Source organism: Cryptomeria japonica, chromosome 1 (genome assembly GCF_030272615.1).
Source record: "Cryptomeria japonica chromosome 1, Sugi_1.0, whole genome shotgun sequence".
Taxonomy (NCBI): Eukaryota; Viridiplantae; Streptophyta; class Pinopsida; order Cupressales; family Cupressaceae; genus Cryptomeria; species Cryptomeria japonica.
The window spans coordinates 95045151-95067579 of NC_081405.1; the positions used below are offsets into that span (position 1 = coordinate 95045151).

At 36.0% G+C, this 22429-nt stretch overlaps 1 protein-coding gene and 1 long non-coding RNA gene across 4 annotated transcripts in view; one reads left to right on the plus strand and one right to left on the minus strand.

Moving 5' to 3' along the window:
• Positions 1-22429, plus strand: part of LOC131041867 (uncharacterized) — a 155518-nt gene that overhangs the window by 71991 nt on the left and 61098 nt on the right. Inside the window, exons 12-13 of one of the 3 annotated variants that reach the window (XM_057975094.2) lie at positions 16352-16442; positions 19270-19757. In XM_057975094.2, the coding sequence (XP_057831077.2) occupies positions 16352-16442; positions 19270-19287 (109 nt within the window). In that variant the 3' untranslated portion in view covers positions 19288-19757. Of the gene's footprint in view, positions 1-16351; positions 16444-19269; positions 19758-22429 lie in introns of those variants that run through there. The other 2 variants (XR_009105080.2, XM_057975093.2) reach the window with 2 other exon arrangements.
• LOC131041868 (uncharacterized) lies at positions 20354-21488 on the minus strand. Its single transcript, XR_009105081.2, has 2 exons — positions 21338-21488; positions 20354-21088 (listed from the first exon to the last, which is right to left on the minus strand). It is a non-coding gene; the product is annotated as an uncharacterized LOC131041868 (long non-coding RNA).

Here is a 22429-nt window from a genome sequence, read left to right on the forward strand (position 1 = left end):
ATGATTAAAGTTTAGGAATTCCTTACACCTAAGTCAAATGATCTTGTCTAGGGGTGAAATTTATTTTAGGAAAAATTGGACCTTTTGTACCTAGGAACCTGCTTGTCTGATGTATATCTAAGGTTATTAAAATTTGATGGTGCTAAAGATCAACATGGGGATTGCTATGCAATGATATATTTTAGGAATTTCTTAGACCTAAGTCAAAAAACAAGCTTGAATGAACATGGAGATAGTCTAGGGTGGGCACTATTCTATCTATCTATCTATCTATCTATATTCTTCAAATTATGATAGAAAAAGGTTTTGACAGTTTATCTATCTATATATTATCTATATTCTTTAAACTATATAAAAAAGGTATCTATCTATATTTGATATTTCTATCTATCTATCTATCTATCTATCTATCTATCTTTCTTTCTTTCTTTCTTTCTTTCTTTCTATCTATTTGCCTCTTTATTTGCTTGTTTTTTATCTATCCATCCATCCATTGATCCATCTAGCTATCTATCCACCTATTTATTGATCTATTTTTGCCTATGTTACCCTAAGTTTTTGGGACAAGGGGGACGGGGAAATGGGTTTCTAGGATGGACTCTTTTTTTGCCATTTTTGGGGACAGAGGGGACAACTATTAAAAAAAATAGGAAAAGTTAAGAATATATAGAGAAATTTCAAATATTCATATGATAACATTGATAAATCATTCATCATATACATTATACATAGTAATTGAGTTGAATTGAGAGTTCAAATGAGAGTTGAAATTAATAACTTCAAATACATGGTGTAATTTAATACATCAAGGGTCATCCCCTATCGTGCCCCAGCCCTGGGACGTTTCTTTTTCCGAGATAGCCTGGTTTTACCCAGGAAACGCGTCCCTTGGTAACATTTTTTTTTTCATCTAGCAATCTATCCATGGATCCATCTATTTATCAATGCATATATCCATTTATTTGTCCATCCATTTGTCTATCTATATCTATCTATCTATCCATTCATTTACTCATCTATCCATCTATTTATCCATTTATCTATCCATTGATCTGTCCATCTATATATGTATCTATATATCCATTTATCAATCTACATATTTCCATTTGTCTATCTATCTATCTATGATAGAAAAAGGTTTCAAGACAACTTTTGGCAAACATAAACTAGTTTATGAATCCCTATTTTATGGTTGTGAAGCTCCCTTAATTCTTGGGATATGATGCACCCTTTCTAGAATTTCTCCTAGTTTATAACTTGTGGATTCGCAACTTTTTGTGGCATATTTTGCTAACAATCTATCTACCTCTCAAGCCTATAACAGTCTCCACTCTTTACTAGTGTCCTCCAATATTCATTGCTCTTCCCTTGCAATTTATGGTGTGCTCCACATCTACCAATCCATGGGGGTAGTCACCTCTACATTGGATGGTAAGATGTATGTCAAGTACAGTATAAATGGCATGAAGTTCTATTTAGTGGGTGGCATGAAGTGTTAAGAGCATTAAGCCAATTAAATACATATTGATAAGTAGGAATTAATTTCCATAGTGAATCAAATTATGATATCACTATCAGGATTGAATTGTATAGTTTTCGAGTCAAACTCATGGGAAGGCCCAATGCTTCACCTCTATGAGCATCACCTAGATGCAATGAGTGCTAAGTGGACCATTCATTCTCATGAGAGATGGGTTCTTGTGAACCACTACTCATGAAATATGGGTCAATGAGTTTGACTCGAAAACTACATAGTTGAATCCTGATAGTGATATCATAATTTGATTCGCTATGGAAATTAATTCCTACTTATCAATTTATGAGCTAAAGGGGCTCTATAATGAATGGTTCATAAGGCACAACACTTACTGAAGGTTTTGCAAATGGGGTTGCAAGATAAGTGGGTTTAACCTTGGAGGAAACTCTATGGTTAAGCGCACTTGAGTTGGAGTAGTACTGGTATGGGTGACCTCCCAGGAAGGCCCAATGCTTCACCTCTTTTAGCATCGCCTAGATGCAATGAGTGCTAAATGGATCAATCATTCTCATAATAGATGGGTTCTTGTGAACCACTACTCATGAAACATGGGTCAATGAGTTTGTCTCGAAAACTACATAGTTGAATCCTAAGAGTGATATGATAAAAACATGTTTTTATATATGGACACAGACACAAACACATATATTCTTGAATTTTCATACCGCCTCCTAAGGATAAATGAAGATGCAAGATAGCATCACATAAGCAATTGTGGCTTCCATAAGTAACATTGCTATTTAGCCAATTAAAAACATATTTTTATATATGGACACATGCACATAGGTAAATATTTTTAACACTTAATAAACATATATATGTATGTAATAATGTATGTACAAACATGTGTATTCTTGGATTTTCATACCGCTTCCTAGGTATAAATGAAGATGCAAGACAAAATTATATAAGCAATTGTGACTTCCATGAGTAACATTGCTATTTAGACTATGTGCTTACTCGACTTGTGCAAGTGCACATAATTGTACATCAATTAGGCCTAGATTTATAGCAAGGACTATTATTCTAATTGGAGAATTATAAATGTGATTAGTCATATTATAATCTCCAAGTCTCTACTAAGTGGCTTCAAACAAATTTATTTCATTCCAAAAGCAGAATTAATTATTATTAAAAAAATCTGTATTATGACAAAGTTGAGGTTACTAATTCTGAAATCAACAATCTCAAAAGAACATGGATTAAGTTGACAAGAACTTAACTGACATCAAATGATTTTTTTAAAAATCAAACGAAGAGGACATCTGTTGTTCATTCAATGAGAACAAGCTAAACAAAGTGGTGCGTGTAGCAACCATCCCTAGAACATCTTTTTCCATTCTTCTCTATCCCATTAAGTTCCCTCTCTCACATGATACCTTCTTTCCATTCATGGACACACACATATACTTAGTGGAAATGGAAAGAGTGTGTTAGAAACATCATAAAAATCAATAAACCAATAATCACAATTGACAATTAATTAACAACGCACACTCCATAAATTTGTTAATTAATTCAGTTTACTATAATTATAATCATCATTATCAACTAAATCAAAACATCATATCCTATTACAAATAAAATCAATAATATTTAAATATTAAATAGTTTTAAATTGGGAGGCATTTCACGTAGTAATAGAAGCCCAATCCACTATCTTAATAAAATCATCCTAATTAGGCTAATGACATTATTCTTTTTGTCAAATTTCATGAATTTATGAATTCTCCAGAAAATTGATCTATGGGTTTCTATTATTCTAATGAAGAGGAAGGTAGCATTGCACCACCTAAAGTAGATTCTCTAAAGAAATAACAAAAGCTCCATGAGGATGATGTAGTACACCACCATTCGTTGATTGCAACAATGAATACAAGGTAACTCGAAGGAGAGGTCCAAGGAGAGGACATCCTTTTAATAAAGGCAATGGGATCAAATAATCTTTCAAAAGTCTCCAAACAGACAAAACTATCCCAAAGGAGAGGGTAGAGGCATCACCACTCCATCAACCTCAAGCAAGGATAAGGGCAGCCCAAGTAGCTATACAAAAGACACTTCAATTCTTTATTTCCATTGTAGAAAGAAAGGTCTTTTAACATCTAATGTTGGTATGTGTATCCAGATTCCATATACATTGTCTGGAATGAGTAAACTTGTCTGACTATAGGTTGGAAGAAGCAATTCGTTGATGTGCTTTTTATGACACCTCAAACATGGAATAAAATACTAAGTATGATATCCTCTCTTGAACAAGGAAACCTCAAATGCTAAACTTCATGATCAAATAACGCAACCTCAAGGTTTACAATGCGAAAAATGCGACATTATGTTGGATAGACAGTGTATCGATGTGATATTGCTGGTAATCACAAAGGGACTTATGCTTTGCTAGAACGTGGAAAGTAACTAATTCAAACTCAAACAAAAGACAAAAGGGAAAGAATTTAAGGAAATCTAATCTAAACACCTAACAATGCAAGAAATGATTGCTAACTTGATGAAACCAAACCAAGCTTTGCTTCACCAGGAGGAAACAACTACACAAAGATGGTGGAATCTCCTAAGGGTACGCAAATGATTTTCACATCGCTTATGCACATCAACCCCTTGAATAATGAGCATACAGCAATTGAAGTTAAGCTTTCAATATAAGGTCGGACTAACCATGCACTGCAATTTGCAATCAACAAATTCCAAATGGTATGAACATATAGGCTTCACCATGAATCAACAATAAGATCTTCCATTTAACTAATCAACTCCATGCAAACAAATCTAAACTAATGAGAAGTAGAAACCATGCAACATGTTGAAACAACATACAAAAATCCACTATATCTTCAATGAAAATCATATGTTTATTCCAACATAGCCTTGGCAACAATTCCTGGTCTTCTCCTCTTACTCTACTCTAAATCTATTTGGTAAGAACTATTCACTATTTACTCTTACAAATGAGAAGGCAAAGCCTTACATAGAGGTCTCAATCACAAATGAATGGTCTAGATTGATTTGAAATCAATGGTTGAGATAATTCAAAGAAAACCCTAATTGGGGTAGTTAAAACAACCACCACCTTACATTTAATATTTGACCAATGTGATCATTACAACATTTTGGACGCATGTCCTTCCCTTGAATTCAGACCAATGAGAAGTGAGGTTAGGTAAATTGAATAATATTTGATGAAGTGCAACACATCATTTGCTCCTCTTGGAATGAGTTAGCTTCAATGCACCTAGACATGCTGACTTGGCATCACTGAATTGGTCAATGATGATTGGGTGCCACATCAACGTAGATATCTCTTGATACTGAACATCATCCAATTGCTTGACTGATTCTGATGGCTTATATTCCCAAATTGTATCATCTTAATCAAGTTTCTAACTTTGATTAACTCTTCTGAAACTATCTTTTCTCCTTGATCATTCTTGCATTTCATTCTCACGTTTGAGAATTCTTTGTCTTGGATGTTATCTTTCCTTCATCCTCATCATGTTTTCTCTTTCCTTGGTGTAGTTCTTGACTTCATGTTGTAATGTCTTTCCTTTAAATGTCTTGATGTCTCTCTCATGTTCTTGAGGTGTTCCTCTTCTTTGATTCACCATTCACTTCCTCTTGCAATTGTTGATCTTGATATCCTTGCAAATGTTGTCCTTCAAGTTGTATTTTCATCCTTCCTCAAACTCAAACCTTGATTCCTCTTTGTTGTCATTGTTTTAATCTTCTATGTTGTGATCATCTTTCTCCTTGACTTCATCTTTGAAATGCGAATCGTGTCTTTTCCTTGGAATGTAGACCTTGTCTTGAAATTCCTTTTGCATTCTTGAGTTCTTTCATCGGCATTGTAATCATTTTCCTTGAAGTGTTCTTTCTCCATCAACCTTCATATTGACCTTGGATTTCTTAGGAAAATCCAAGGTTATTGCAAAAATACCTCTTATAATCTCCTTCTGCCTCTTCAAGCTTTGATTATCATACTTCCATTCCTCGCGCCAGACCTGCAAATTTGACAAGTATTGCATCAACACACCAATAAAATGAATGAAACAACATTAATCCTTCACAAATATCATCATTCATAACCCTTGCAAACCTAGAAATGGAAGTTCAACCTTGGAAATAATTATCTTACAGATCTGATTCACACATCACAGGTCTGGAAATGACAATTTAAATCAGGAAATCAGCCCCCAAACTCACCCTAGATCTGCTTCAATTCGCCCTAAGTCTGATTTGAATCTGCACTTTAAATCTGCCTTTTACTTCGCCTCAGGTCTGCCTTAGAATTCATTGTGAATGTATTTGCATTGCACTTGAAATGAAGTTTTGATCTCTCTTTTATAGGGCTCCTCATTTTTGCATTTAGGACCCCTCAACAAGGCCGACCTAGGTGATAATCCACTTGTTTTCATTAGTATTGACCTGATATTAGGTTGGCCAGGTTAATTCGTTTTTTTGCTTCTTGTTTTAGATGAGGTCGGCCTGATTTACAATGCATTTGAAAGGGGTATGTAAAGAGGGTGAGTTCTCAATCTTTCATCAAGCAAATTGACTTGCAAAGTAATATTAAATCTGCTTTACCCTCTTCACCAATTCGCACCTGCTCTTCTTCAATTTGTGTTTAAATGATGAATTTTAAGTTTCTTATAGAATGCTCTGAAACTTACGAACACAACCTCCCAATAAGGCCAACTATAAACAAAGATTTGCACTTTCAAATTCAAATTTCCCCATGTGAGCCAACCTATCCAATCTAACACCTCTTAGTTGGGATTTTAATGTTGCTAAGGACAAGATGAAGGGTGCAAATGAGATGAAGCTAGGGACTAATCTAACCGATTTACATGGTGTGGGCGGTTTCAAGACATACTCAAGGACAAGCCTAGGCAGGTTTGAGGTGTGGTGAGGGACTAAACAAGGTGGGATTTTACCTCACCTAGGGACTGCTAAGGGTGCATCTGAATGTTGTCAAGGACTAGTATGGGCAGGATTCCATGCTTGACAAGGACAACTTAAGCAAGTTTTTGAGGTGAAGAGGGATAATACTAGGTGCAATCCCAACCTTAACAAGGACTGTTGGGGGTGCATATGCAATGTGTCCATGGACAAAGGAACTGGGTAAGGCGGACTTCAAGGTCATTCAAGGACAACAAATGGCAGCATCGAGATATTTTAAGGATAACAAAGGGCAGCATTGAGATGTTTTTAAGGATAACAAAGGGCAGCATTTCATGGTAAGCAAGGACTAAACGCTAGGCGCTAATCCATGCTAGGCAAGGACAAAAGTAAAGGGGTGAGCGCATTTCATTGGGTTGCATGGACAAGTGGGTGCTAAGAGAAGGTAGTTTTGGACTATAGGTCCCATGGGACCTATAATTCCGGATTGAAAGGCACTATTCTAAATGATTTCACAAAATGCTTGAGCGCACCTCCATCCAAACTAAGGATTCATTTTAACCAAAGCAAACTTGCAAGAATTAATCCAAGACACCTAGGCGCTAGAGAGGATGAGTGAAGGATACCTAGGTGCTATAGACAAGTAGTCTTGGACTATGGGCGCTAAAAACACCTTGATAGTGAATTCCAAGCGATGAATAAGGTTGCACATGAAGTTGCAAGCACTAAAGTGAGAAGTCCAAGGATTTTGAGTGCTAGAATCAAGTATACAAGAAATGTGGAGCGCTAAACATGTGTATGCATGGACAAAATGTTTTGTGAATAAAATTCAAGTGAAATCTATGGATTTTCTAAGGATTACACAACTTTGATTGCAAATCCTCGTTGAGACTTTGCCTTTGAATTTTAATTTGAAATTCCACACTTCACATGAGGAATTGAAACGAATTTTGCATTCTTGTCCAAGGATTTTACAAAACATTTCCTATTTTTCCCTCCTATCAAGGTCAAAAAAACCCAACCTTGACAAGGAATTTTCCTTTTCTAGGCATTGAATTTAATCATTTTCCCACACTTAGCATCGTTTTCCAAATTTCAATTTTTCTGACCACTCCCTTGACAACATTTTTGCAACTTTTTTGCATTTTGACAACTACGACAACATTTTGCAACATTGACAACTTTTACAATCTCACCCTTAATTCTCAATCTTGACACTCAATCATATTCTGGACTCGAGACTTGAATTCTTGACTTGGTGACACCCTAAGTGTAATGTCCCCGTTTTCGGATTCTCTAGCAGTGCAGTTTTCATTGACGTTTTGGGTTTGTGTCAGCATGATCAAGGGGTGTTTTGGTATTTCCAATGAGTTTGGATGGTTTAGAGGAGTTAATTACGCTTTCAAATGTTATTTTCAGCTTCCGGTTTGGGCTCCAAGGTTCTTGGAGAGAGCGTCTATTTGTAGTAAGTCACCCAGTCAGGCTGGTTTATCATCTTCCATCATCGAGATCACTCATGTGCTGCAAATTTTGATTATGATGCTTTTTGGCCATTTTTGCAAGTCGGGTGTACTATTGGCTATAGTTTAATTAAATTTACTAAGGTTGCTATTTTATTTTTTAATAAAAATTGTTTAATAAGCACCTTAGTGTTATAGCAACCAGGATGAGAAGTTTTAAATCTTGGGCACATTAAACAGGGACCTTGTTTAAATTAATAAAGTGACTTTATTATAATGTCAACTTAAAATTCTAACATAAAGTTGCTTTTGGAGAGAAAATAAAATAAAAGTGAGTTTTAATCCCACATTGAGAGTGGAGGATCACCAATGGTTTGGGAAGTTTTTTTAAAGGAGCCTTGTCCTTCTCAAGAGATATGTTATGAGCTCATTTTACATTTGACTTTCTCCATAGTTGCTAGAGTAACAGTGACAGCCATTTTCAAGGATGAAAACCCTTGGGAGTTTGTGGGTTGGATGGAAACCCAACTCCGTGTAGAGAGGTGGATTCATCTAGAATTCATCATTGAACTTATTGCACATTTAGAATTAGTTTGAGCTTCAATCAGCTAGGGTTTGGCATGGATTTTGTGAAGATTTTAAAGCTTTAATGAATAGTGAGGGGTTGCTACAATGACATGAATAGTGCCGCTACAGTGTTGTGCTACAGTAATCGCTATAGTGATTGCTACAATGTTGCGATAGTGACCGCTACAATGCTCGCCCCCATTGTTAGCCTATTGCTGGTTATTTGATTCAGTTTTGAAGACTTAATTTGGGAAAAAGCCTCAGACCCAGGGTTTCATTGTTACAACTCTACCTTAGGTGGCTATTCTTGATGAAAATTTAGCGCTTGTTTTGGGTTCTTATTTGCTGTTATCATTCTCAAACATACCCAGATTTGTATTGAAGGTGTTGACAGTCCGTTTCCAGCCCTATTGACTTCATTGTATATCATTTCATCAAGCAAGGATTAACGGGTATGTAATAAATTGGTTGTATTCTTGTTTAGTTGCTGAAAAGTGCTCTTTGGAATTAAATTAAATAATCTGAGACAAGTTCTAACAGTCATAAACAATTCTCAATTCTGATTTTGCTTCTAAAGGTTGTTATTCCTTGGATCCCTACTGTCTAAATTTTGTGCACTGTTAGTCCTTTTATTTCCTTGCAATATTATGTGATTTGGCATCAATAAATTAAACAAGATTTCAGAAAATCAAACCATGCATGCAAACTATTTGACCAAATGTCAAGCAACAAAAACTAAACATTAAGGGCAGAACTAGAAGGAAATGAAATCACATGATGATACAACTTGCAGCCTTGAGGCTAAGACTTTAATAGGAAATGCAAATCAGTGTCAGCGGATGGCACCTCTTGGTGTAGTTTTTGAGAGTATGTACCCAAAAGGGGAGGCAGTTGCTCAAGCCTTTGGCCAGTTTGATAAGAATGACAAATTCATTGAGCATCTCATACAACACAGGCCTAAGGATGGAGTTTCAACGTCGAGCTTACAAACAATCAAGCATGCACTAGGAGGGGTTAAAGCAGTTTTCTTACAGTTACTTCTAGATAGAGATCATGACTCTTCAAGAGCTAAACAAGGTGAACCATACTTTATTGTGACTGAATCTGAAAGTGATGATACAATATCCAGTGATACCAGTAGCCCCAATATCACTGAGGTTGTTAATGAAGTTAACACAAGGGGAGAGCATGATGAGTATGCCTTAGTTGGGTCTAGTATACCACTTGCACTTAATGACACAAACCCTACGTTTCATGCTTCATGTTGTGACTCTCCAGATACATATAGTTAGATATGTAGTCCTAAAGTTGGTTTAGTACTCTGTTGGATCCTATTGGTGCATTCCATTGTAATTACGCGGTGTGGTATGCATACTCCTTTACATTTAGCCCACTTGTTGATGACTTGATGTTGCGTTTAACGCATAAAAGTAGGATGAATAGTTGGTATGAGATGCTTCCTACTTTGGAGGGGGCCAAATCTAGCAGGATTTCCAGTTTGCTTCTTTGGGTTGATCACTATTTTGGGATATAGGTTAGAGAAGCAATGTTGTGGTAGTTGGACATTCCACCTATAGTCAATTTAGAGCAACATGATATTACAGATATTGGGAAAGGTGGATGACCTTTTTGCTTGTGGGATCCAAGTGGAGCATTCCCATGGATAGTTATGTTCCACATCCCTATGAGGTCATTCTTCATATTCATGTCGGAGAATACTTGCCACTAGATAATACTTTACATATGTAGGTTTACAATTGCTTGTAGACAAGCAATCTTCGGGAAGGGGGGATTGTAATGTCCCCTTTCTCCGAGTGATCGCCTAGAGGAGATTATTAGCCTATTTTATTCCCGTGGGCTAATTAGATTGATGCAAGGGAATAAATTAATTAATTAAATATTAAAAAGTCCTAAGCCCTTGGGATTATTTATATTTAATTAATTAGCAATTGGTCATACTTTATTTTATAAAGTGACTTTATGATAATGTCAATGACAAATTATAAAGTAAGTCACTAGATGGAGGGAAAAGTAAAGAAAAGAAAGAAATAAAATAAAGTATTACTTTCAAAAACGAAAAGCATTATAAAAGGAGGAAAAAGTGAAATGAGGATTTATTCTTGAGTTGTTATTTTCAAAGAAACTTTTCCTTGAGAGCTTGAGAGCTTTAGCTTGCAGGTTCAGTAAACCTAGGACAGAAACCCTAGAGGTTTTGGCTATTTGGACGGAAACCCAAATCAGCCTACTTGGTGAATTCATCTCAAGATTCACAGTTGCACATCATTGATCAGTTTTCATGGAGATTCGATGATCTATCTCGTAGATTTTCAGAGGGTTTGCTATTTTATGTATGGAGGCATTCCGAGTATGTGTTACTTGATGGCATTAGGCATTTTCTGATTTGCAATAGCAGCATGTGTTTGTAAACAACAATACATTTCTCTATCAAAAGATTACCATTGGCTTACTTAGATTCTCTGTATTTCATTGATTGATTTCCTTAAAAATCTATATTGTTCATCTTGCAAGTTCAATTTGCATGTTTGCATGTCGCAATATTACATTCCGATGAAACAAAGCATGAGTAAAAACGAAAACCCAAATCAGATTTAATCCTAGTCCGAGATATTTCACTAAGGATTACTCGAAGCAATATTTGCAGACAGACAAGATGCAAACCCTTCTCACTAACAAAGGCTAAAGACTACAAAATTATTACCAAGCTAAAACTGAGCAAACAAAACACTAAGCTAACGAGCAAGAAAAAGTGGGGTCCCCATTTGCAATGTGGCATGTGTGTTTGCAACACAACACCATCCATCACCATGTATCCTAGTAATCTCCAAGCCAAATAAAGGCACAAGGGGCAAAAAGAAAAGAAAAAGTCAATAGTGAAGACCACCTTTTAATCATTTTGAAGTGTGAGGAAAGATGTTGTCCATGAGCATAGGAAAAGATTATTGCATTCATTGTAACATGAGGAGACATTGGGATGAAAAATATTGAAGGAAGAGACATATATAATGAAGGAGGAGGAAGTCATCCAAGGGCTTGAGAGAAAGTAAATGAAGAAAAAAAACTATCCAAGGAAGAAGCCATCAAGAGGGAATGACCACTGGAGCTATCCATGTCCATTTGAGGTGGGAAATGGTAGGAAGAAATTTTTTGATTCTTGGGCAGACTATTTGCAAAGCTGTTAATTTGGACTTCGATGCAAGAGCAGCATGCACAATGAGTACCCTTAAGAAGTACCTGCAAAGACTTTTTTGTTTGCTATCAGATTCTACACTACCAAAAAACATCCAATGCAATGATAACTAAAATAATTGTAGAACGTAGAGTATGAATAATCAAAGCTTTCATAAATAGGTAGTGTTTTCACTACAATATACTCAATACAGGGAGGACCAGATATTCAATGGCCCTTACTTAGCATAAGACTTGTTCTTTGAATAATGAGACTTACAATAATTGGTTAACACAACTGCCAACTGAACCTCAAGCGGATACATCAAAACCTAATGTCAACAAGGATTAACAAAACCTATTAATTTCAGAGGTCTACGATGCCCTTTTGACAATAATTACAAAAGATGGAGTCCCTTTTGACAAATAATTACAACAAAAAGAAAGGACTTAAGTAGACCAAGTATGAACAGCAGCTCCAATGGGTAGTGAATCTAACAAGTTTGCCCTTCTTTCCTTAAGCTGCCTTTGTTCTACATGGAGGGCATAAAATTCATGTTCTTTTCTGCAAGTGTTTGACTGCTACATGTTCACGTTCCCATGAACACTTCACCGTATTTGCAGCCTCGTAACCTTTCTCTTTGTGTGTATAGCCTCCTCCTTAGCAACCATCAAGCTGCCTTGTCAACAGCTTTCTTTGCTTGTGAGTTGGTAATGTGAGCTTTTTGGTTTTGCTACTCCTGAAAACAAGCCTATTGGTCATTAAGTTCACTTTTCAATGCTGCAATATCCCAAATAGCATTCTTCTCCTTCAATTTCTAGTACTTCTGGCACATAGATGATTGCAGTAACAAATATGGTTGTGAAAGTTGTGCTCAATGATGGATAAAGAGTGCAGCATCTTCTACACAAGAGAGGTGATGGCATGGAGAGGAGGAGGTGGCAGCTATAACCCAAGTAAATATGCTCATGATTCCAAGGGAATATTTAATGGATATATTATCATCGAAGGTTGTGAAGGATGTTAAGTTTCAGGCGGTCCCTAGGTTAGGAAGAACTAGGAGCTCTTCATGAAGCACTATACAAACTCTTTCGAGTATGGCACTTTGGTTGCTTGCTCCCCTTCAGGTTCATCCATCTGAAAGATATCAATATTCCGAATCAATCCATTGAAGGGACACTCCTTTTATTATAGTGAAGTGTGCAAGAAGGTAAGGCATATGTGCTGATTTGTTTTAGGAGACATGGTCCTAGGGATAGCCTCTGGCTGGATCATGGTAATAGAAGTTTCTTTGGTAGGCTCTATCCAGGGAAAACTAGAAATGGACTGATTCAATGGAATAGATTCTTAGGAATTTAATGTTTGAATCAATTTCCCATAGGGAAGAAGGTAGAGATCAAAGTTCAAAAATGCGGACTCGCCACTGACTCGGCAAACCAAAAATTTGGACTCAGACTCAGACTCGTGAAAGACTTGCGAAAGACTCGGCAATGACTCAGCAAAAAAAAACCGTAGTTTTACAAAAAAACATAAAGAAATTAATGCATTTAGAGAACATAGGAGCCATAATTGAAACATTACACATGTCATATGATTTACAAACGCGCAATATTTGAAATTTGAAATACTAAATCTAAATACCTAGATTTCTTCAATGCTAATTATGTTGTTATATGGAGCCTAATCAGACTCGGAGGTTAAATTTTCACTACTTCCATTAGCACAGTTTCCCCCTATATTTTTCAACGGGGGTTTGGGGGCAGCACCCCCAATTTGGGGTCAAGGGGCATCACCCCTTATTATTTTATATAGGCGTCGGGTGTTATTTCTCTATTGGCAAAAAAACCCTTCATGAGATATTTCACTCCCTCAATTATGCCAAATGAAGGCAAAAAAATAAAAAATAAAACTCACTTTTAAAGGTTGCATGACGTTTTTTTTGGGTCGCGCGAGTCCATCTGAAAGACTTGTGCAAAAGACTTGCGCGAGTCCTTGCAAAAGACTCGCGAGTCTTTCAGATGGACTCGCCAAGACTCGCCTCGCGAGTCCTTGGCGAGTCAACTCGTGGCTCCCAAGGACTCGCGAGTCCATGGCGAGTATGCGATTTTTTGAAAAATGAGTTAATAAGTGTAGGCACATCCAAAGTATGATTGTTCTAGGAAATTTTTTACCACACTTTAAAGATTTTGTCTAGTGCTTCATGAAGAGCTCCTAGTTTTTCTTAACCCAAGGACCACTGGAAAATTAGCATCCTTCCCAACCTTTAAAGATAATATATTCATTAAATATTCCCTTGGAGTCATAAGCATGTCTACCTCTATGACGTGTGCTTCACAAGGCTGTTCGTCAGGCTGTTTTCTTTGTTGTGGGCAAACTAGAGGATTGCATGGGCAAGTTTCCTTGCTCCATCCATTCCATATTCCTTCACTTCATGATTTATTTGAAGAGATAGCAAAAGTAAGCAAGTAAAAATTTGTTTCAGTTAATCAAAATAGAAACTGATGTGCTTGCCATGGCAGCTCTAAACTTGTGTCTGTACATAGAAGAACATCTTTTTTTGATTTTGAAGTACTGCGACACTCACTTTTGCTATGACCTTTTTCATCTACTAGCCACTATTTGTCTTAGTTCTCACCAAATTCATATAAATCATTTGACTAAAAAAATGCAGTCCGATGTGTCAATTTCTTGGCACTTGTTTTTTAAGAAAATTTCCATTAGTGTTATTGTTATCACAAAAGCTTGCACCCTTACTGAGCTATCAACTCAGCAACCTCGTGAAACATGGAAACAACCCCGAAGTGTGGGACCTTGCGCAAGGGGTTGAATCTCTGGAGAAGGCTGACTTCCTTCTCAATCTAGGTGCAGGTGTTGAACCAACTCAACATTTCAAAACTTACTACTAAACCTATCCTAACAACTTGTAGAGGAAAGGGAAGAGAGAATTGCTTAAAATGAAAGGAGGTGATGCACCAAGAAGAGATGGTTTCCCTCCTCACCCGAAATGGCACAAGGAATCAACTGAAAAGCCTAAGAGATGCACAAGTTTCAATAGCATGAGTTACCCAAACGCATGGGTGGAGGGTGGAATTTTCTAATTGTTAAGAGGGGAGAAGGATTCCCACAAGGTCACACTCAAAAAACCAGTTAACACAGCATACATGTGAAAGGAAACCACAGACATACACTTATAATGAAGGTAAGAACACATACACATCATACATAAGTTGAAGGCAAGAATAGAGATTTTCAATTCATCATAAGGCCAAAAGCCAGTCTTACAGTTGCAGAAATGCAAAAATTACAAGTCATCAAGAGAAGAGAAGAGCATAAAAAAGCTCAAGGCAGCAGGGAGAGAACCCTTTACAATGAGGCTTAACAACCTTATATAGAAAAATGGGTTACAATGGTGATCATGACCCTTGCATGTCAGTCTGGAAGTGCAGGGAAGTGCATGCACTTGACCTGTACATGCAAGCAACCTAGCCATACCTCCAAAGGCAATTTTAAGGAAGATAGATTGACTGACCTTCCAAAGTCAGACATGACACAAGTCACCCAGCATGGCCCCGTACCTCCCTTGATGGAAATCCTACCAAAAACATTAAATGCACCCCTGTGGCTCCACAAAAAAAAGTGCATAAGTGACCAAAACTGTCGGAGCATTTAAAGCCTTGAGTGTCGATCACGCCATCCGGAAGTGTTGCAAGCCAGAAGCAAGTTTGGAAGACTTCGGAGACTGGACTCTCGAAGTGAGGAAGACAAGGGAAGGAGCAAGGAACTTCGGAACCTCGGGGTTCCGGAATTCCGAAGGAACTAGGGAGAGAAGGCAAAAGGGGAAGGAACTTCGGAACCTCGGGGTTCCGGAGTTCCAGGATAGAGAGGGAAAGGGTTAAAGAGAGAAGGGGAACTTCGGGGACCGGAGTCACCGTAGTTGGACAAGGAACTTGGGAACCTGGGGGTTTTGGAGTTCCGGGGGAGGAGAACAAAAGAAAAACTAAGGGAAGGAAGGGAACTTCGGAAACTTGGAGTTCCAGAGTTCCGGAGCAGGAAAGAAAGAGGATAAGGCAAAGAAACTCAAAACCTTGGGGTTCCGGAGTTCCGGAGAAGAGAAAGAGAGGGCCAAGGAACTTCTGACAAGGCAACACTTCAAACCATGATTTCACTACTTTTCTCCTTGATCAACTGGGCAGCGCTGGTCCATGGAACATATCTCTGATCGGTTCTCACTGATGGACCAAGGGTGTCATAAAATGACAACAGTTATTCCCTCTCAGCTTTGGTTATTTCATTGTTTAATTTCTGAACATCATTCCATCTCTTTTCTACATTTTCATAGCATACATTATATATCAATATAGGTGCACTTTCTTTGCATATATTTTTCTTTTAATACTAGGAAGATTTATCCATCCTTACGGTTTTGATTCCTTTGTAAGAAAAAATCTAGTCAAAGACACCAACATATTATTTTTACCAGCTCAACCTATGACATATGTGTAATAGATGCTTGCCTTTTTCTTTGTTTGTGTTAATAGTTTCCATTTTTTTATAATGAACATGGAGCATGAAACTAGAAACTTAATAATTTATAGAAATGGAATTAGCTAATTAGTCTTTTTTGTATTTGATAATTGTAGTTGACTAACAATCCCAATAAGATTACATAATTATCTTGCTCCTTGAATTGTTTAGGCATTATTTCCTACCAAATGAAGAGGCAACAAGTAGGAGTCTTCAAGGAGAATTCGGTGAGCCAAATGGAATCTCCAATTTCAGTCCAGAGGTAATTTACAGCTTGATGGGTTTTTATCATGTATTGGCCTTTCATCTTGATCTTTCCAAGAGTGATAATTTGGATAAATAGTAGATGCTCAAACTTAACTTTTCAAATCTTACAACAAAATTGAGTAGTTTCCAGCGAAGTTATTGCAAAAGGAAATAGATATTTTGATTATTTTCTTGATATAAGCATATGAGTTGGGAAGTGGCTTTAGTTTAAAATTATCTTGTTTCAATAGAAAATTAGTGTTGATGTATTCAAATGAACATTGGAGAGTGACGGAGCCAGAGAAAAACAGTCAATTTTCATATTTTCACTTCACATTTGGTTTTAACAGTCATAAACAAGGCAATAATACACAAGGTTTTGGTTAATTGGTATGAAGTCTTTGACAAAACAAATTTACTGGAAAGTTCCTTGCTGTATAGTTGGACCTTGCTAAGTTTTCCAGCATTTTGATTATGCCCTTTCTTTCAGAAGATGTTTACGTGCTTGATCTTTGTTCACTTACATAGGGTTGAGTTCATGTCAGTAAAAGCGTACATGGAAACAGATATCTAGATATCCAATACCATTTTATGAAAACAAAATATACCATGGATGATGGTATTCAAAAAAAGAAGTTAGTCTGATTCAAAAAAAGAAGTTAGTCTGATGCATACAGCTCATAAAATTCCACCAAGGGTATCCATGACTGAAATCCCTTGGTGGTGATTTTTCATTAAGAAATATTGATAATATTTGTTATATCTGTCAACTAATCTACTCATAAACCTCTTAAAATCTATAGTTCAAGAATATTCTACCGGTTTTCATGTGAGAGATGATTTTGGGGGCATTTAGGATGGGATCCCATGGAGGGCGGGCTTCCTTAAAAAAATCAGTGGGTGTTGCTGAGATTTTTTTAGGATTATTTTAAAGCAGATGGTCCCATGAATTTTGTAGTTCAGTTTAAGCTTAAAAGCTTAAGCTCCGAAGTTTATGGAAGCTATGGACTCGTGAACTGTATTATTTAGCATGTACAGAGTAATAAATGTAAAATAATAAACCTGGTAAAAATTAAAAAAATTGAGATAATTAACAAGTGGCAAAAGAAAAGCCTAAACTGGTGGGGCAATTTCTAACCCCCCACCTTTTCCACCCACTAAAATTTACAGTCCTATAGAATAGGGGCAGCTATTTCTAATTAATCCTGTAGCAATTGATTTTTTTGCTCCATGGGCCCTGATTCTTAAATATAGATCCCGAATCCCCTTCATATGGCCCCATACTTAGTTGTATTTTTCCAACAATATGGTAGTAATTTGTTTTTAAAATTTTAAAATTTGAATTTTATACATTATTTCCTAATTATAACAGAAACTCTACTATTTGATTTTTTTTTGGCTATGTGCTGATTTTGATTGGAAAAAATAAAAAAAATGCCATTTATTTTACAATGCTTCAGCCAAAGTGTTGGCCTTCAGTTTCGCGGTGACCTTCCTGTGACTACATCAATCATTCTTGCCTCCAGGAAAACTGTCTGACTTTGTAAATCTATTCACGAAAGAAATCAAATGACCTTTTAGTTAATGTGTTGAACTTGAAACATTTTGTCCCGAGTGTACACGGTGATTAGCAATATGCTAAATGCCCTGAGTACTTCTCTATTTTCGTTTAATTATTATTACATGGTATATATCAGAATCCCAAATGCATTCTTTGAAGATTCAAGACATTAGTCCTGTGTCTGAGATCCAATATCGTGCATAACCACGAGTCTTCACTTTGATCATTGCCAATTCGGCTTAAAAATTATCAGTTCGGATTCATATTATGATTGTCCAAATGCTATAAGTGACTTAAAGTGTCATAATTAGTTTTGAACCCTCATTTACTTTATAGAACATTGGTAACCTTGTTGAATCATATTGGTGTGTGTGATTAATTTCTGATGCCCTTGCCCTTAGTTCGAATTCTACGAGCGTTCACTTGAATCTTGTAAGCTTTTGCATAAAAATCTAAATAAATGCACGAAGTCTGTTCAAGAATTTGATACCAAACTTTTCCATATAGCTTAGGAATACGATTCTCAATAGAGTGAATCTCAAGAGTTTTACCCTTTGATTGGGCATTATATTCTTCATTCTATAATTGCAAAACAACATAATTTCTGGAATGCTTTCTAAATGTACTTTTGCATATCGGGTAATTTATTCAAAATGGTGAAGGCAAGAACTCCTACTGCCATGTCACAGGTTTGCTTTGCTTGTGCAATTTTAACTTGTTTTGCAAAGGGAGAAGCGATATTATATATAATATTATAACCTATCCTTAGGGAAGAGAATAATAATCTGACCTACCTCTAACATCTTCTGGAGTAATGCTTATGGTAATGCTTATCCTATGCTAAGCAAATACTAACTGAAACTTTCCCTATCTTCGCATGCTTCTTCTAAATTAATTTTTCAATCTTTCCTATTGCCATTTACCAAATAAGATTTCTGAGGAAACCCATTTCTTTTTTTATGTATCAGACAAGTTTCAAGTGACAAATAATGTTTCTCAATGTTGACTTGACCTTATGGTTTTTGAGCAAATCTGTTAATGCCTTTTGACAATACAATTTATGGTCCAATTTATTATTTTCTTGAGGAGAAGACTTAACTTATGTAAAAGTATACATTTATAAATCACTCTTACTTTGAAAAGTAAGCAATTTTCCAAATAATACACAATATAATCAGTCTTGACACTTACGATGGAGATGCCAATGATTGAGTCCTATTGTCAAACCAGTTTAGACATTCAAGCGTAGTACTGAGAACTGTTTATCTGGTGGTTTTGGCAGGATATCTTTTTCGCTTGAGAGTATTAATTTCTTGTGTAGACAAATATAAAGATTCTGAAACCTAATGCTTGGTTACCTTATGCTTTTATTATCAATGAGTTTTTCCATTATCAATATTTGTAACAAATACCTCTATTACTTGTCATCGCCTGGTGTTAAAGGCGGTTACTTTTCTCCTCCCATTGAAGTTGTTAAACTGTAAATAGATTACAAATATTGTTTATGCTCAACAAACAAAGGAGCTTATCTTCGTGATTGGTATATTCAGAGGCCTTGTGGTCTGTTGTCCTATGAAGATTTTCAAAGACGAGTCTTATCTTGTGCATATAGATAATAGAAACTAGATAGAAGAGCATAGGAAGTTTTTCCGGATGCCAATGAAATTTCATTCAGCATTGGACCCAATTATTTTATTAGTTAGACACAATAAGTATCAAGACAATTTTTAATTTGGCTGAAATAACATTTCTGCAAGTATTTCTCTTACAGATACTTAAGTTCATAGACCATTTTTTATTGATTTGACAGAAGCCCTTAATAAACGAGTTAATTGCTATGAATTTCATGAAGAATTCTCAAGAGACATATATTATGTTGTTGTGAACTGCATCCAAATCAAACCGTGAACAATAAAACCTTGTTCATGAGGTTTTGCCATGTTAGGCCTGTAATTTCTAGACCTTTGTTCAGTTACTTAGTGATAGGTTCTGTTTTTATACTGTTCTTTCATTTTATAATGTGGTGGCAGGGATTTTTCCATCTCCTTGAACCAAACATTATCACTTCCCAATCATTACGGTATAAGAAGCTTCTGTGTATAAGAGTGCCTTATTAGTTGCAAGATACAAGGGATAAAATTGGAAGGGCATTTTGGAACTTGAAATTAAGGCTAATTTAGAACCTCATTGTCTCTGCAACATCAATAGTAATGCTTATTGTATAAAAATAATTAAGTTAATCAAACAAATTGAAAAACAAAAAACTTTGTGAAAAATGTGCCTGTCTTTACTAGCAAAAAAATGCATCTTTTTTTAAAAAGTGATGATTATGAGCTCCATGCCCTGATTCCATTTCGATATATGGGTTGAAAAAATTGCTATCCATGTGTATTCCGTGGGGAAACAAATGCTATGTAGATTGTCCCACCTGATTTTCTTTAAATGAGCTTGCAAGTCCAAAAACTTGCCTGAAAACTTGTCTCATGCTTTGAAACAGTTTTCAGGTCATCAGAAAACATTCTAATAAGTGAATGCCGGCATCGACAAATAGTTTGTTTTTTATGCTTTTACACAATGGAGTACAGCCTTTGCACTCCAGGCAATTTTTATTCCCAAGCACACACGCTTTTGTCTTTATTTTTGCCTTGCTCTATTTCTGACCACTTGTGCTCTTTTCAATCTGCAAACTGTTTGAAAAAAAAATGCCTGTTACTTTGTGCTGCAGCCCATGGCAGCTGGCACCACAACAAATAGGCATCCCTCTCTACTCCTTCTCCATACTGCACACTTCCCTGGCCTACAAACTTTAAAGCAACATGCTAAAGACACACCATGGCCCAAATGACACACTTACAACCTTCCTTGCAGACCTTTGCACCAAAATTGGCTATTTTAATGGTTGTGTTGTATAGGCAAAAAATACCATTGTTGGTTGAAAACTTTCAACTGTGAAAATGTGAGCTGGGATGCAATACTTGTCCGAGTCGAGCAGCCATTCGCAGAGCTGCAGCAGCCCAAGGTGAGGAAAGGGGATTGTCATCAAAGATAAGTCATTAAGAAGGCGATTGTGAGTACGGTTTGTGGAATGCATCCCACTTCATCTGTTCAAACACACGAGTACATAGGGTTTAGTACATTTGTTTTACAGTGAGTAGGGCACCGTAGATATCCTGCAATTTAAGCAATTCCATGTCCCAAATAAAGGGCCCAACCAGGTTGTGGTTACAGTTTGCATGTGGATTTCAAAACATGGCATCTTCTGTGACATAGATTCAATGGTACTATGTGGCAGCAGATTATTTTGCAAATGACCATAGTTTGAACATAACAAAACCATTTTTTTTTTATACCTTTTTCCGCGCACTTGAGGACAACTCTTGTGCGATGTTGCAGCACACACGCTGCCCAGGAGACCTGTAACATACGATCGAGTGAAAGGTTCCATTCCTCGAATTCCATCAAAGTTTAACATCATGTATAAGAAAAGAATGAAATTGCAAAAGTCGGTTTAGTTGGGTGGTCTGTCTTACGTTAATTTTTTCTTCTCCTTTTTTTTTATTATTAAAAGTTTGATGAAAAAATAAAACCAGTTTAATTATATTTCATTTGTTTCGAGTCTTTTATGCTTATTTGAGTTGTTTGGGTCTTATAGATTGTTTGGTTTGTGAATGTTATTAAAAACTTTCATTATTAATTCTAGAGTTTATTCAAATAACTTAACGAATAAAATTTTTGGATTTATACAAATAATTTAATAAATTAAAAACACTTTTTTGCTAACTTCATTCTCAATTGATTTGTGAAGATTTATGAGATGGTTTCTTAAAGATTACATTATTAGCCCCAAACCGTGATAATGGGTATATTTTAATTTGATTAGAGTAATATTGATGTGATTAATTAATGCTATTGGTCTTTGTGTAGTTTATATGGAGGATGTCTCTAGTAGTTTATGGGTAGGTATGGTTCTTAAATGCATTAAAGGTGTGGTAATTATAGATACACCATTGCATGTGGAGTAAACTTGGTCCTTGACAATTGTTTATGTTCAAGAGGTTTGGAATCAATGTATTCTACATAAAAACATAAGTTCTATAATGTGACGTCATCCTCACCTCCATTATTTGGGTGCATTTCATATTGCATTTGAATTGAATAAAATTTGATTTTGCATTAAAACATATGTACATCGGCATACATAATTTATTTTTATTTTTTGACCACTAAGCTTTTTGTTTTTAGATTTCTTGGTTCTTAAGATATTTTAAGGTTTGATGGGTGTATAGATTTTAGAATTTTTAAAATGCTAGAGTTTGAGGATATTTTTTTTCTTTCTAGAGTTTAAAATTGATGGAAAGTTTAGTTTCATGTAGTTTTTTTCTTTTTGTTTTGTTTTCTTCTTTTGAGTTTGAAGATTTTGGTAGCTCTTCTAACTACTCACA